The 15,015-nt window shown below is 34.5% G+C and overlaps 1 protein-coding gene across 1 annotated transcript in view; it reads right to left on the minus strand.

Annotated features, from left to right (window-relative positions):
• Window positions 1-7,210: 7,210 nt before the first annotated feature.
• The window catches only part of LOC113467506 (probable serine/threonine-protein kinase pats1), an 18,421-nt gene continuing 10,616 nt past the window's right edge, over window positions 7,211-15,015 (minus strand). Inside the window, exons 5-12 of the mRNA XM_026823719.1 lie at window positions 14,495-14,556; window positions 12,721-12,979; window positions 12,090-12,363; window positions 11,255-11,391; window positions 11,055-11,137; window positions 9,334-9,499; window positions 8,521-8,672; window positions 7,211-7,705 (exon numbers count right to left, since the gene is read on the minus strand). Coding sequence (XP_026679520.1) covers window positions 7,685-7,705; window positions 8,521-8,672; window positions 9,334-9,499; window positions 11,055-11,137; window positions 11,255-11,391; window positions 12,090-12,363; window positions 12,721-12,979; window positions 14,495-14,556 — 1,154 coding nt within the window. The 3' untranslated portion in view covers window positions 7,211-7,684. The remainder of the gene's footprint in view (window positions 7,706-8,520; window positions 8,673-9,333; window positions 9,500-11,054; window positions 11,138-11,254; window positions 11,392-12,089; window positions 12,364-12,720; window positions 12,980-14,494; window positions 14,557-15,015) is intronic.

Genomic DNA, 15,015 nt, shown 5'->3' on the forward strand with positions numbered 1-15,015 from the left:
GTGTCTTTCTCAAAGTGCCAGATAATCATATTGGATCGGTTGCTTTATTTGTTCTTTCTATTTTGATTGGTTAATAAAAGATATGGAATACAAATGAACATTTAATTCTTCTCATCAGGTTTTAAGAATAAGAATACACCAATACATTCTTTGGTACTCGCCACAACCAACAACAAACCAAAATACAAGTATTGCACATTTAAAATCAAGGCGGGGAGATATCATAAACAATTAAACTAAACCAATTATGACACCAATTAAAACAAAAGTGAAAAATAATCATTCCTAATTAAAATCTTTTCATGTCAAACAAAAACAAAAGCTAAATAACTTCTAGACTCTAGTAAGTATTAGTAATAAAATATCTACCTATGTGTTTAATTTCAATAAAATCCAATAAACTATATCAATATTTAATTTTAAATTAGGAAGCAAGAAAAAAACGCTAAACATGAGATAAACATATATTATGTAGATGTAAGGATAATCTTGGAGAGATAAATAAAAAACAAAGTTATTCTTTTTAACGCTAAAAAATTCCAACTAATAAAAACTACATACAATAACTAACTGATAGTAAATCTAGTAAAGGATACATGTTCATTATTTTCTATTAAAAATAAACTGTGAAATATTGCACTCGCATGAATGAGAAAAAGTCAAGGACACAAGGTCAATGAAATGAAGATCCTATTGAAACTAATGTTCAAAAGTGTACATTAAATAAGCAATTGTTAAACAATATTTCTTTCTTTGTTTAAATCATAATCAAACACAATTACAAGTGCATCATATAAAAATATAAGAAATGAATTAGAAAAGTAATATGATAGGATATTATTATATAAAAAAGTATTAGGATGAAGACGTTGAGTGAGGAAGAAGTACCTAATGTATTCAAGAGCAAAGTTAAGAAGACGTCCACATATTATTCTAAACTTTTCTTGAATTAGAAGTTATTTTAAACAGAGAGAACCTTTTCATTTCAGAAATTATTTTCAACAGATTTACTTCATATTATTATATAAAAAAGTATTAGGATGAAGACGTTAAGTGAGGAAGTACCTAATGTATTCAAGAGTAAAGTTAAGAAGACGTCCACATAAATATTATTCTAAACTTTTCTTGAATTAGAAGTTATTTTAAACAGAGAGAACCTTTTCATTTCAGAAATTATTTTCAACAGATTTACTTATGGTCCTTCACATCACAAAGTTACTGAAGTCCACAAGGACATCAGAATTACTATAGAAAATATTTTAAACAAAAAACTCTACGTTTCGTTTAATATCAAAATAGACTAGGTCAAAAGAAAAATAAATCAATGCATTTTATGTTTTACAACTAATTAATCACAAGTTGAAAATTCCAATGATCCGTTTCTTCCAATTCTTTAATCTTTTAGTGTTGAAGAAATATTAACAATAAAATTGAGAATAGAATCAAACGTATTATTTTCACCTTCTATTTTAGGAGGGAATACGATCAACATGGAAACCATTTTATAATATCTAATGCTTCCTCTAGTATTCAAAAATTCAATTAATAATGAAAAACACCAAGACAGCAATTAATTTATACAGGAATAACTATTAGATTATTTAAATTCATTGAACTAAGCATATTTTAAGACTCTAACCACGTATTATTTTCACCTTCTATTTTAGGAGGGAATACGATCAACATGGAAACCATTTTATAATATCTAATGCTTCGTCTAGTATTCAAAAATTCAATTAATAATGAAAAAACACCAAGACAGCAATTAATTTATACAGGAATAACTATTAGATTATTTAAATTCATTGAACTAAGCATATTTTAAGACTCTAACATGAGACGAAAATTTTATAAAAGAAATTAAACGGAAAAATCTTTCCGAGAAAGATAGGTAGGTAGGTAAGAACAATAATAAAACACACATTGAGTTTGCCTACATGGTTATATACCAAGGGGTTTCAAATACATACTTAATTTAAATAAAGTGAAATAAATTATCAGGCAGTACATGACAAAAACGCGAAAATTTTACTAGTATGATTTTTGTTTTCTTCTAAAATGACTTCTTTCAACTTGAAATGTACACCAAAAAGAATAATCAAAGTTAACAAAGTTCAGTTTTGTGGATACGGGCTGTTTTCAGAATTGTTGCTGTGTGTTAGCCTTTGTTTAAGCCGACTAGTTATGGCAAAATGAAAATTAATTTGAAAAAATCTCATTTTATCAGCCATTAAGTTTCCATTGTCAAAATAGTTGCTTAAAGTGTAAAGAAATAAATTCAAAATACACAATTACAAAATCAATGTCGAGTCTACATTAGACATATGCATTGTTCACTATTTCATTACCTTCAAGTGGAAAGAAGTCATGGCAAAAATCTTTATTAATCTAAAAACACGATCAAAGTTCAGTTTTGTGGATACGGGCTGTTTTCGGAATTGTTGCTGTGTGTTAGCCTTAGTTTAAGCTGACTAGTTATGGCAAAATGAAAATTAATTTGAAAAAATCTCATTTTATCAGCCATTAAGTTTCCATTTTCAAAATAGTTGCTTAAAGTGTAAAGAAATAAATTCAAAACACACAATTACAAAATCAATGTCGAGTTTACATTAGACATATGCATTGTTCACTATTTCATTACCTTCAAGTGGAAAGAAGTCATGGCAAAAATCTTTATTAATCTAAAAACACGATATCTAAATTTTTAAAAAGATAGTAAGATAAGGTAACAGAATAAAATCACCAAAATGAATCCCATATACCAAAGTTTCTTACACATATGATTTCCTCTATACTCTCGAGTCAAAAAATTAAGAAGGGAAAAAAATCTAGCATAATATCTAGTACAAGATACAAAAAGAATTTTTTTTCTACATTTTCTTATTAATGACAAAAATAACTACTAATAAATGTTATTGAGTAATTTGTAATACAAAATTCATACAAACCATATTGAAGTTAGATATCTATCTCAATACTTCAGATGAGTATAGCTAGAGAAATTCAAAGGACTTAAACTCTAATTTAATCTTTTATAATATTATCTATGTATATTATGTCTACATATCGTCGGTCGGGAAATAATAGCAGATGAGTCAATCGTAACCTCATAGCTTTATATTTTTTATTATTACTTTTTTTTTTAATTGTCGCAGCAATATTTGGCGAGTTTTTGAAAAGGAGAACAAAGCAATTTCATCAGTAATAAAACCTCAAGTAATCGGACTGGGCAGCTTTTATTTTCGGATCGACCATATGTTGTAAAATATACTCGAGAAAAAAAAATCGATGTCTACTTTGACATGTGGAAATTATTTCTAATGTATATTATATCTACATATTGTCGATCGGGAAATAATAGCAGATGAGTCAATGGTAACCTCATAGCTTTATATTTATTATTACTTTTTTTTAATTGTCGCAGCAATATTTGGCGAGTTTTTGAAAAGGAGAACAAAGCAATTTTATCAGTAATAAAACCTCAAGTAATCGGACTGGGCAGCTTTTATTTCCGGATCGACCATATGTTGTAAAATATACTCGAGAAAAAAAAATCGATGTCTACTTTGACATGAGGAAATTATTTCTAAAGGAGAGAAAAACATAACATATTTTAGCATCACAACCTACAAGGAACAACAGGCGAAGAACTCCAGTGGCAAGTGAAGAGATAGAGGTACACATCTTTGCCTGGAGCACATTTTAGCATCACAACCTACAAGGAACAACAGGCGAAGAACTCCAGTGGCAAGTGAAGAGATAGAGGTACACATCTTTGCCTGGAGCATATTTTAGCATCACAACCTACAAGGAACAACTGGCGAAGAACTCCAGTGGCAAGTGAAGAGATAGAGGTACACATCTTTGCCTGGAGCAAAAGCGAAAGGATGGGGGACATGTAAAAAGAATGAACACAAGTAAAAGGAAGTACTTCCGTCATTTCTCCATACTGATTGGAAAGTCAACGTTAGGGAGTACAACTACCTTCAACAGATTCAAATTCTCCAAATGTGAATACTGTCGGTTATAATAGAGGCAATCTTTAAATAATACAAATGACGAATCTTCTTCACCGAATCCGGGAGACTTTGTCTGTGAGTGGTAAATTAGTACAAAGTACAGGGAGTTATTTTATTTTATTTTTTATCTGTGAGTGGTGAATTAGTACAAAGTACAGGGAGTTATTTTATTTTATTTTTTATTCCCTTGACAGAACACAAAAATATGGTAGGTTGGTATCAAATGCTCCAACAGAATCAAATTCTCCAAATGTGAATACTGTCGGTTATAGAGGCAATCTTTAAATAATACAAATGATGAATCTTCTTCACCGAATCCGGGAGACTTTGTCTGTGAGTGGTAAATTAGTACAAAGTACAGGGAGTTATTTTATTTTATTTTTTATTCCCTTGACAGAACACAAAAATATGGTAGGTTGGTATCAAATGCTTGGAATTAACTAAGAGTTCATTTTTCCTTAGATATAAATACTCCTATATGATGACTATTTGATATGACTCAAGTTGGTCAAGGAAAACAAAAACAGGAGAGAGGATAATAGAAAGCGCACTCACAATGCCACTGAAATTGTGAAAACCTCCGGTTGGTAAAATCAACAATTGATGAACATCTTATTATTATATTTGGACAAAATTTATACATAACAAACTAGAATGAATCATTAGGAGCTGGGGATTTATTCAATTCAAAAACCGAAGTAAATGGCAAGAACTTTCACCCCTGTTATACAAGCGTAGGGATAGCTGAACATTATTATATACTCGTACTTCTAACAAAGATCCTGCCTCGGTGTAATGAGAAATTGAGAAAATCAAAGTAGAAAATTTCAGCTTTAGTAGTAAACTGAAAGATTTTCATTATTTTTCAAACGCTTTTTTATTTATTTATTTATTTTTAGATTTCGTGCTCGGGTGTAATATAAATATCAAGCTTATTGCACAGAACGAGCCAAGTGTGTTCACATGTGCAGTAAACTGAAAGATTTTCATTATTTTTCAAACGCTTTTTTATTTATTTATTTTTAGATTTCGTGCTCGGGTGTAATATAAATATCAAGCTTATTGCACAGAACGAGCCAAGTGTGTTCACATGTGAAATCCGATTACAAAATCCCAATTTTCCCTTGGCTTCCAGCCCCCTTAGATGTTGCTTCAGCTATCCCACTGTTCCAATGCATAAATTAATAAATAAAGTCAAAGTCAAAACAAAGGAAACTCTAAAACAAGACAAATTAAATAAAAACTGTCGTCTCGGAGTGAGATTGCGTACATTAAAAATCTATTAAAATTATCTCGTGAGAAAGTCAAAGTCAAAACAAAGGAATCTCTAAAACAAGACAAATTAAATAAAAAACTGTCGTCTCGGAGTGAGATTGCGTACATTAAAAATCTATTAAAATTATCTCGTGAGAAAAATGCTAACAAAAACAAAACCTCTAAATTGTCTAAATAAATTAACTTTCATTTTAAATGAATACCGATTTAAATAAATACTATAACATGAAAACGTTAAAGGAGAAACAATTAATGCAAGGAAAAAAACAAAAAACAAGAGAGCAAAAAACAAAGGTGAATTAATTTAAATAACAAAAAATTGTGAAGAGTTTTTGATTTAGCAGATGCGTGAATGTGGTTCGAAATTTAAACTTTTAGAACCGGAGAATATCATGTTTGAGATTGATGAATAATGCAATTCTGTATAAATGAATGGATATAATAGATTATGTATATTGGAAATAATATACTCATTGTGATAGGTATAATATGGCAACATTAGGATGACTCTATGGCACCATCTGGGGAAACTCATCAAAAACTCTTTGTCTATGCTATTATGGTTTGATTTTGGATATGGTGCAGCAGTATTGAATTATTTTATCTCTGGGTTCAAAATGGGAGATAGAATGTCGATTTATAAAAAAAATTGAACGATGTCAATGGATTTTCAACATCACTTAACAAAAGGCACCGGTTTGATTTTGGATATGGTGCAGCAGTATTGAATTATTTTATCCCTGGGTTCAAAATGGGAGATAGAATGTCGATTTATATACGGTTTGATTTTGGATATGGTGCAGCAGTATTGAATTATTTTATCCCTGGGTTCAAAATGGGAGATAGAATGTCGATTTATAAAAAAAATTGAACGATGTCAATGGATTTTCAACATCACTTAACAAAAGGCACCTTCAAATACCCTCTTGGTTATTTTGAGAAATTTTAACCACAATGAATCACAAATTTGTATGCACCAGATAAAAACCATACGATAAGTTCAAGCAGTCTAAAAAAAATTTGTGAGCATTCTAATTAAATAAAAACTAGTCACATGATATCTATTGTTTTCAAAAAACACTAATCTCTAAATAAAAATAAAAAGCAAAAGTATGCACCAGATAAAAACCATACGATAAGTTCAAGCAGTCTAAAAAAAAATCTGTGAGCATTCTAATTAAATAAAAACTAGTCACATGATATCTATTGTTTTCAAAAAACACTAATCTCTAAATAAAAATAAAAAGCAAAACTAATTAAAGGATAGATTATTTGAAAATTAAAATTGAAAACAAAAAACCCAAAACGAAATTCGTTTTCTTCTCAGAGTGAACTAAAACGGATTCCATTAAAATTTCGAAACGAAAACAACAAAAACAAAACGAAACATTATTATTAATTAGACAAACACATTAATTTAATAAATTATATATAAAAATCTAAGTACCACGAAATTATTATTTTTATTTTGTCTCTCTCGCATGAGAGGTAACTGGCGCAGTCAATATTTTGCTAAACAGGAGGCTATCAATATCAAATGATCCATTTGATTTGAACAAACAGTGTTACACTACTTGCTCAGAGTTAACATGTCTATAAATACATATTATAAATAATTACTATAAAACACACATAAAAAAATTAAATATATATTTTTTTAATAACACAAAACAGAACGATCTTGGAGAATTTAAAATTCCATATTTTCAAATGACTATAAAAAAGAAAACAAACATTAAATAATAAATTTTCACTATCACTTTAAATTGTTTTAAAATTCATAAATAATAATAAATACGAGAACTAGTTTGTAAGCACAATAATCAAGTTTTTTTTACACTTGATGTTTGAAGGAATTTAAACTGACGAGAAAAAGTATTGGGCAAGTTTCATTATTTTACGAAATTGAAGCAACATTACACTTGATGTTTGAAGGAATTTAAACTGACGAGAAAAAGTATTGGGCAAGTTTCATTATTTTACGAAATTGAAGCAACATTACACAAGAGCAATTTTAGGGTTAAATCATTTAGAATTTTTGGTTAAAAGTAGAATAATAAAAAGATATAAATATATAAAATTTTAAAGAAATTTAAGATTTAAATCCGAGAATGCAGAGAAATGAAATATAAAAACAAGTTCGAAGCCCTAAAAAATGAGTAGTAAAAAGAGAATGTCGCTACATAGATTATTATAAAATAAACAAATTCTTTGTGACACATTAACGAACCCATACAATTTCCATTTAAATTAACGCTACAAAGCTTTTTGATCTTGTAAATGATGTGTTGATATCCAATCGATGTCACAATCAGTTGAATTTTCAAATATCGCCAACATTCAGTCCACGGTTTACAAACTAGTTCCACTGGATGTCAAATGTTGTCTAGTTACTGAGGGGGTGTCTCAGGGTTGGGTGCTGTTGCTTCTACGATTAACGAACCCATACAATTTCCATTTAAATTAACACTACATCATAGATTTCAAAAAGCTTTTTGATCTTGTAAATGATGTGTTGATATTCAATCGATGTCACAATCAGTTGAATTTTCAAATATCGCCAACATTCAAGAAACGCACAAGTCCACGGTTTACAAACTAGTTCCACTGGACTACATCATAGATTTCAAAAAGCTTTTTGATCTTGTAAACGATGTGTTGATATCCAATCGATGTCACAATCAGTTGAATTTTCAAATATCGCCAACATTCAAGAAACGCACAAGTCCACGGTTTACAAACTAGTTCCACTGGATGTCAAATGTTGTCTAGTTACTGAGGGGGTGTCTCAGGGTTGAGTGCTGTTGCTTCTGTCATGTCCGGATATTGCTGCACATCATTCAGATCAAAGTAGAGAGTAGTAGCCAGGGCAGCATGCATAGCAACACGCGCATTACGAGTCACCTGGCCCAACATACGAATGCTCTTGGCCAAACCCACCACAACTGAAAATGAAAGCAAACACACGAGATTTAGCTTTAGAGTCAACATTCAAAATAGTTCCCAAAATGGGAAAGTTTTTCTTATAATAAAAATAAAACCCACCAATAACATCGTAACTCGTGATGGGATGCTCGTCAGAGGAAAATGAATCAATGATTAAGCTCTAGACATTCTAAAAAATAATAAAATACTTTTTGATGATAATAACAATTTGATATTAGGCCGCGGGTTCGATTCCCGCGCGAGGCGGATTTTATCCTGATGGGATAATGTTCGTTCTCGGGTTGGGTGCTGTTGCTTCTGTCATGTCCGGATATTGCTGCACATCATTCAGATCAAAGTAGAGAGTGGTAGCCAGGGCAGCATGCATAGCAACACGCGCATTACGAGTCACCTGACCCAACATACGAATGCTCTTGGCCAAACCCACCACAACTGAAAACGAAAGCAAACACATGAGATTTAGCTTTAGAGTCATTCAAAATAGTTCCCAAAACGGGAAAGTTTTTCTTATAATAAAAATAAAACCCACCAATAGCATCGTAACTCGTAATGGGATGCTCGTCAGAAGCTCTAGACATTCTAAAAAATAATAAAATACTTTTTGATGATAATAACAATTTGGTATGTAAACTTACTGGAGCCATCTCCACATGTAATACCATGTGCACACATCATAATCTCCCGGGACCGTAACTCTTGTACAGTACAGATAGCGTAACATCGTAACGGGATGCTCGTCAGAAGCTCTAGACATTCTAAAAAATAATAAAATACTTTTTGATGATAATAACAATTTGGTATACTTTGGTATGTAAACTTACTGGAGCCATCTCCACATGTAATACCATGTGCACACATCATAATCTCCCGGGACCGCAACTCTTGTACAGTACAGATAGCGTCCTTCCACTTGCCAATGTAATAGTGAATGTTTGGGTGTAGAGGTTCTCCTATGAGAGCCTCCAGGCAGTTACAGTTCCCTCTGTCAAACCTCTTGAAAAAAAACTTACTGGAGCCATCTCCACATGTAATACCATGTGCACACATCATAATCTCCCGGGACCGTAACTCTTGTACAGTACAGATAGCGTACTGGAGCCATCTCCACATGTAATACCATGTGCACACATCATGATCTCCCGGGACCGTAACTCTTGTACAGTACAGATAGCGTCCTTCCACTTGCCAATGTAATAGTGAATGTTTGGGTGTAGAGGTTCTCCTATGAGAGCCTCCATCTTGCCGATCAGAGTAAGTACCTGGGAAACGAGAAACAATAGTTGCACTTACTTGGGTGAGTTTTCAAAGTCAAAGGACAGAAAAAACTGGCTGTTGCGGGCTCCACTCAGCCTCGTGAGGAAAATGAGTAGTTATGACATATACCGGTGCCAGCATGGTAGGAAAACATTCGATGTCAGTATTATTGAGATATTGGGAAAATCCTACAATGCTGCAGTGAGCATCAAAGTTGTGATCACACTAGGCCGAATGGGTATCACACTAGGCTTGACTATTGCACTTACTTGGGTGAGTTTTCAAAGTCAAAGGGCAGAAAAAACTGGCTGTTGCGGGCTCCACTCAGCCTTGTGAGGAAAATGAGTAGCTATGACATATAAATGCGCATAGCGACCGGTGCCAGCATGGTAGGAAAACATTCGATGTCAGTAATATTGAGATATTGGGAAAATCCTACAATGCTGCAGTGAGCATCAAAGTTGTGATCACACTAGGCCGAATGGGTATCACACTAGGCTTGCACGCAGGAGGTCCGGATTCGATTCCCGGCGGGGCCGAGGTTTTTTTTTCGGTTCTGTGCTTGGCGTTCGGGGTACACTCAGCCTCGTGAGGACAATTGAGTAGGTACTTTAATCGAGTAGCGACTAGTGGCGGCATTACCAGTGTACAAAGAATATTGAAATATGGAAATTGATTGCAAAGGAGGCACTTAGAATTTTAACATCTTGCATTAATTAGAACAAGCGATTTTTTTTTTCATAGGATCGTTAGGTAGTAAAGTTTGTGGGAAATTTTGTGTACTTTAATTTTAATTCCTATCAAAAATTGCGTAGGACGCACGGTTTAGGAGTTATAAGCGAAACACTGAAAAAAGTGCGAAATTTCGGCCGTTTTCTGGCGGTTTTTCCGCCGCCGAAAGTTCTTCCCTCAAGTCTCGAGGTCTCGATTTTAGTATGACACTTCCCCCAACCCCACCGTACCTAACGATCCTATGAAAAAAAAAAAAAAAAAATCGCTATCTAGCATAATATCTAGTACAAGATACAAAAAGAATTTTTTTTCTACATTTTCTTATTAATGACAAAAATAACTACTAATAGCAGAAAAAACTGGCTGTTGCGGGCTCCACTCAGCCTCGTGAGGAAAATGAGTAGTTATGACATAAATGGTGCCAGCATGGTAGGAAAACATTCGATGTCAGTATTATTGAGATATTGGGAAAATCCTACAATGCTGCAGTGAGCGTGAGCATCAAAGTTGTGATCACACTAGGCCGAATGGGTATCACACTAGGCTTGCACGCAGGAGGTCCGGATTCGATTCCCGGCGGGGCCGAGGTTTTTTATCGGCTCTGTGCTTGGAGTTCGGGGTGCACTCAGCCTCGTGAGGACAATTGAGTAGCTACTTTAATCGAGTAGCGACTAGTGGCGGCATTACCAGTGTACAAAGAATATTGAAATATGGAAATTGATTGCAAAGGAGGCACTTAGTAATGTTGTGATATCTACTAAAGTTCTGCTTTACCACAAAGAATTTGAGATTTGATTTGATTGATTTATTTTTTATAACTAGACTCACCCTAGCACGTTCTCTCAGATGATCCACTACCAGTTTATCTACCCGGGTAGAGTTGAGTGGGAGACGAGGCAGTGGCATGTTATTTGCTGAGGACATATTTTTTAAAACTAGACTCACCCTAGCGCGTTCTCTCAGATGATCCACTACCAGTTTATCTACCCGGGTAGAGTTGAGTGGGAGACGAGGCAGTGGCATGTTATTTGCTGAGGACACCTTCTTGCCGGGATACTTGCGGGCCAGTTCTGCTTCTGTTTTCTTGCGTTCCTTCTCCAGGGAGCGGAATTGTTCGGAACAGGATTCCAGGGCGAGATGAAGCTCCACACCCGGGCCGGGACGTCTGTGGAGAGAGAGAATAGGAATGTGGCTTGTAAAACATAGGTCAAATGAGAACTAGAAAAATGATTTTTTGATACGGCAACCCTAGAAAAATCCGGATCTGATGGATAAGAATCTGGACTTTTGGATCCTGAAAATCTGGAGTATGTAGGTAATATCTTCGAATAATGATCTGAAGGTTCAATTCAAATCGTACAATTGAAACTTCATTAAATCAAACTTTTTTGTTTCTGTTTACGTAATGAACTAATGACTAACAATTACCATTTCTATTTTTCTGGAACAGTGGCACCTAGAACCCACGAAAACTGAAACATGTTCACACATTCCTCCCAAAACTTCGTACATAAAAAGCCCACTCTAACACTTAGGAATCCTAAAAGTTGGGTTAAGCTTATATGAATGTACGAATCCCCTAAGTTCCCAAACCTTAGAGCGGGTTTATACAAATGTAGGACGTTCTTACCTCATGGGGGGTTTGAGGTTGAACAGATGTGACAGGGTGACCACAGACACAGCAAGCACCTAGAACCCACGAAAACTGAAACATGTTCACACATTCCTCCCAAATCAGTTTAACTCCGTACATAAAAAGCCCACTGTAAGACTTAGGAATCCTAAAAGTTGGGTTAAGCTTATACGAATCCCCTAAGTTCCCAAACTTTAGAGCGGGTTTATACAAATGTAGGATGTTCTTACCTCATGGGGGGTTTGAGGTTGAACAGATGTGACAGGGTGACCACAGACACAGCACTGGGGCCTTGAGCGTTAGCACCCCCTAGGGACGCAGCGGGTACAAAGTCCTGTGAGGCCACATTGGGAAATCCCCCACTGGGGCGGCACTGCTGTTGCTCCAGAGTGGGGGGTTTGGGGCGGGGGGCAAAGTTAGGGGGAGGGAAGAAGGGCGCGGGGGTGACGGGAACGGAAGTGTTGGGAGGGGGCACGTTGAAGTTAGGAGGGGAACAGAGGAGACCTGACGACAGAGAAGAGGAGAACGGGCGTTAACATTTGGTTAGTCGAAACAGTGACAAATAAAATTCATTTTGGATAACTATTCGACATTTTACTCCTGCAGAGTTTGAATGAATATTTCTTTGGGAAAAAAAGATTTTCTTCTGACAAACAAAAAATAAAAATCAGTTTTACCCGACTTTTTCAATTCTTCTCATGCAAGCTTTATCCGTTTCATTGTTATACTTGTTCTATCTAGCTATTCATTATTTAAACATCTCGTTTGCTTTGGTATAATGTGTCAATGGGCAACCCAAATGATTCGACAGTTCTTCAATAGATAAATGATTATTTTTCTTATGCATTCATTCAATCTTACCTGGTGGTACTCCAGTGCTAGGCAGGTTGTTGTTTTTAATACTAGAGTTGTTGTTATTGTTGAAGTTGTCCATCATACTGTTATTGAAACTGTCCAAGATATTGTTGTTACTACTGGTGAAACCATCCATGATGTTGTTGCTATTATTGAAGCTATCCATGATATTATTATTGAAACTGTCTAGAATGTTATTATTGGTGAAGTTATCCAACATGTCAGCAGAAGAGTATGAAGATGTCATTGATAGTTTACGCATGAACTGAAAAATTCAAACAATATGATTTTAATTAAGTGATTTTTCTCTGGGTAATCCTGTCTTCCAACTCTAGGTCACTTGAAGGGGGCAATGCATTTTTAAGTTGGAACTTTTTCTTTTTCTCTGTGTAAAGAAACGGATAGCCTTTCATAAAAAAGATTTGTTACACATTGATATTTTCATCCACAACTTCGAAAAATGTATGTACCTAATAGACATGGAACATGGATCATCGGGTGAGGTGACTACATACTCCATGCCACTGCTAGGCGGTGAGTGAGCTACTCTACCCGGGGTAAATGAAGAGGAGAACGGGCGTTAACATTTGGTTAGTCGAAACAGTGACAAATAAAATTCATTTTGGATAAATATTCGACATTTTACTCCTGCAGAGTTTGAATGAATATTTCTTTGAGAAAAAAAGATTTTCTTGTGACAAACAATCTTCTCATGCAAGCTTTATCCGTTTCATTGTTATACTTGTTCTATCTAGCTATTCATTATTTAAAAATCTCGTTTGCATTGGTATAATGTGTCAATGGGCAACCCAAATCATTGGACAGTTCTTCAATAGATAAATGATTATTTTTCTCATGCATTCATTCAATCTTACCTGGTGGTACTCCAGTGCTAGGCAGGTTGTTGTCTCCAGATGCAAATTCTCCCCCCACAGAAACACTACGAACTACTGACGTTGATAACAACAAATCAAGCAGACCAATGAGGAAAATTTTAAAGTGGTCCATTAGCTTGACCAGGGTTAATGTATGATAAGTATGTAGGTACATGACTGACCCAGTTTAGTCATCTAAGAATGTGTACCTACAGAAAGATACAGGGTATTATTAGTTTCCAGTTTCATAGAAGTAGAGGAGTATAAGCTTGTAAGGGGCTAAAAACAGAGTGAGAGCATAGTGCATAGAGCATTGAGCAGGTAGAGAGAAGCGACAAATTCAGATCACATAGACCTAAGAGAAAAAATCTCTAGGTACTTAGGTATGCTCTTTGCTCTCCACTCCACTCTGTTTTTTTTTTTTTTTTTTTTTTTTTTTTTTTTTTAGCCGAACACGTCTGTCTCCATCTTTTCCTATAAAAACAGAGTGTGGGGAAAATGGAATTTTCCATTGTAATAATAACAAAATGAGGTTTTACTTTTCATCTTGTAATAATACCAAAGACTAGAAATTCACGGAGGGAACTTTTTCTACTGACAGTAATCTTCCACCCAACCAAATATAGGATGAAAGTAGAAGGGATATAAAAAGAAGAAGAAAAAAAAAAGATGAGGACAAGGAAAGAACCAGAAGAAATTGGCGATTTTCTTCCATTTCAATTAGGTCTGTTGAGACCGAAAATGGTCACTTCAGAGAAGATAGATTTTTTGGCATGAGAAGTGCCCAATGGTTTTGTGGAACATGCTCCAGAAGTTCATTTTAAGAGGAGAAGGAAGACACACATACCTTGATCTGTTGTGCCTGGAGCAGTTCAAGCACATAGGACAGTTGCTGTTCATTGGGCAGTTCGGCAGGGATAGTAGAGTAGAGGTGACGAGGAGGAGGCAAGATTGTCAATGAAACTACCTGTGAATATAAACACAGAGTGTGAGAACCTGACAACTCTCAGTGAGGTACATTTTCCCATCCTAAATGAGTCTTGTTAGATCTTCATTAATTAAGAGATTAGAAAAAAGAAAAAAAAAATATTTAAAGAAATTTCGCAAAAATCTTCAACACATGAAGGAAAATTTCCCAATATGATGTCAATCTTTATCGGGCCTTTGGGAGTTCTGTCGGGGCCTTTTTTTCAGTTGTTTAGTATACTTATTGACCGAAAGATATGAGGTCCAAGCTTTGACGGTTTTACATTGAGATTGTCTGTATGTTTGATCCACGATAACTCTCGAACGATTCATCCAACTTTTAGTCTAATAGATAGAGGATTTTAACACCTTGCATTAATTAGAACAAGCGATTTTTTTTTTTATAGGATCGTTAGGTAGTAAAGTTTGTGGGTAATTCATGGGGGAAATTTTGTGTACT

This window comes from Diaphorina citri, unplaced genomic scaffold (genome assembly GCF_000475195.1).
Source record: "Diaphorina citri unplaced genomic scaffold, Diaci psyllid genome assembly version 1.1 scaffold489, whole genome shotgun sequence".
NCBI classification, from domain to species: domain Eukaryota; kingdom Metazoa; phylum Arthropoda; class Insecta; order Hemiptera; family Psyllidae; genus Diaphorina; species Diaphorina citri.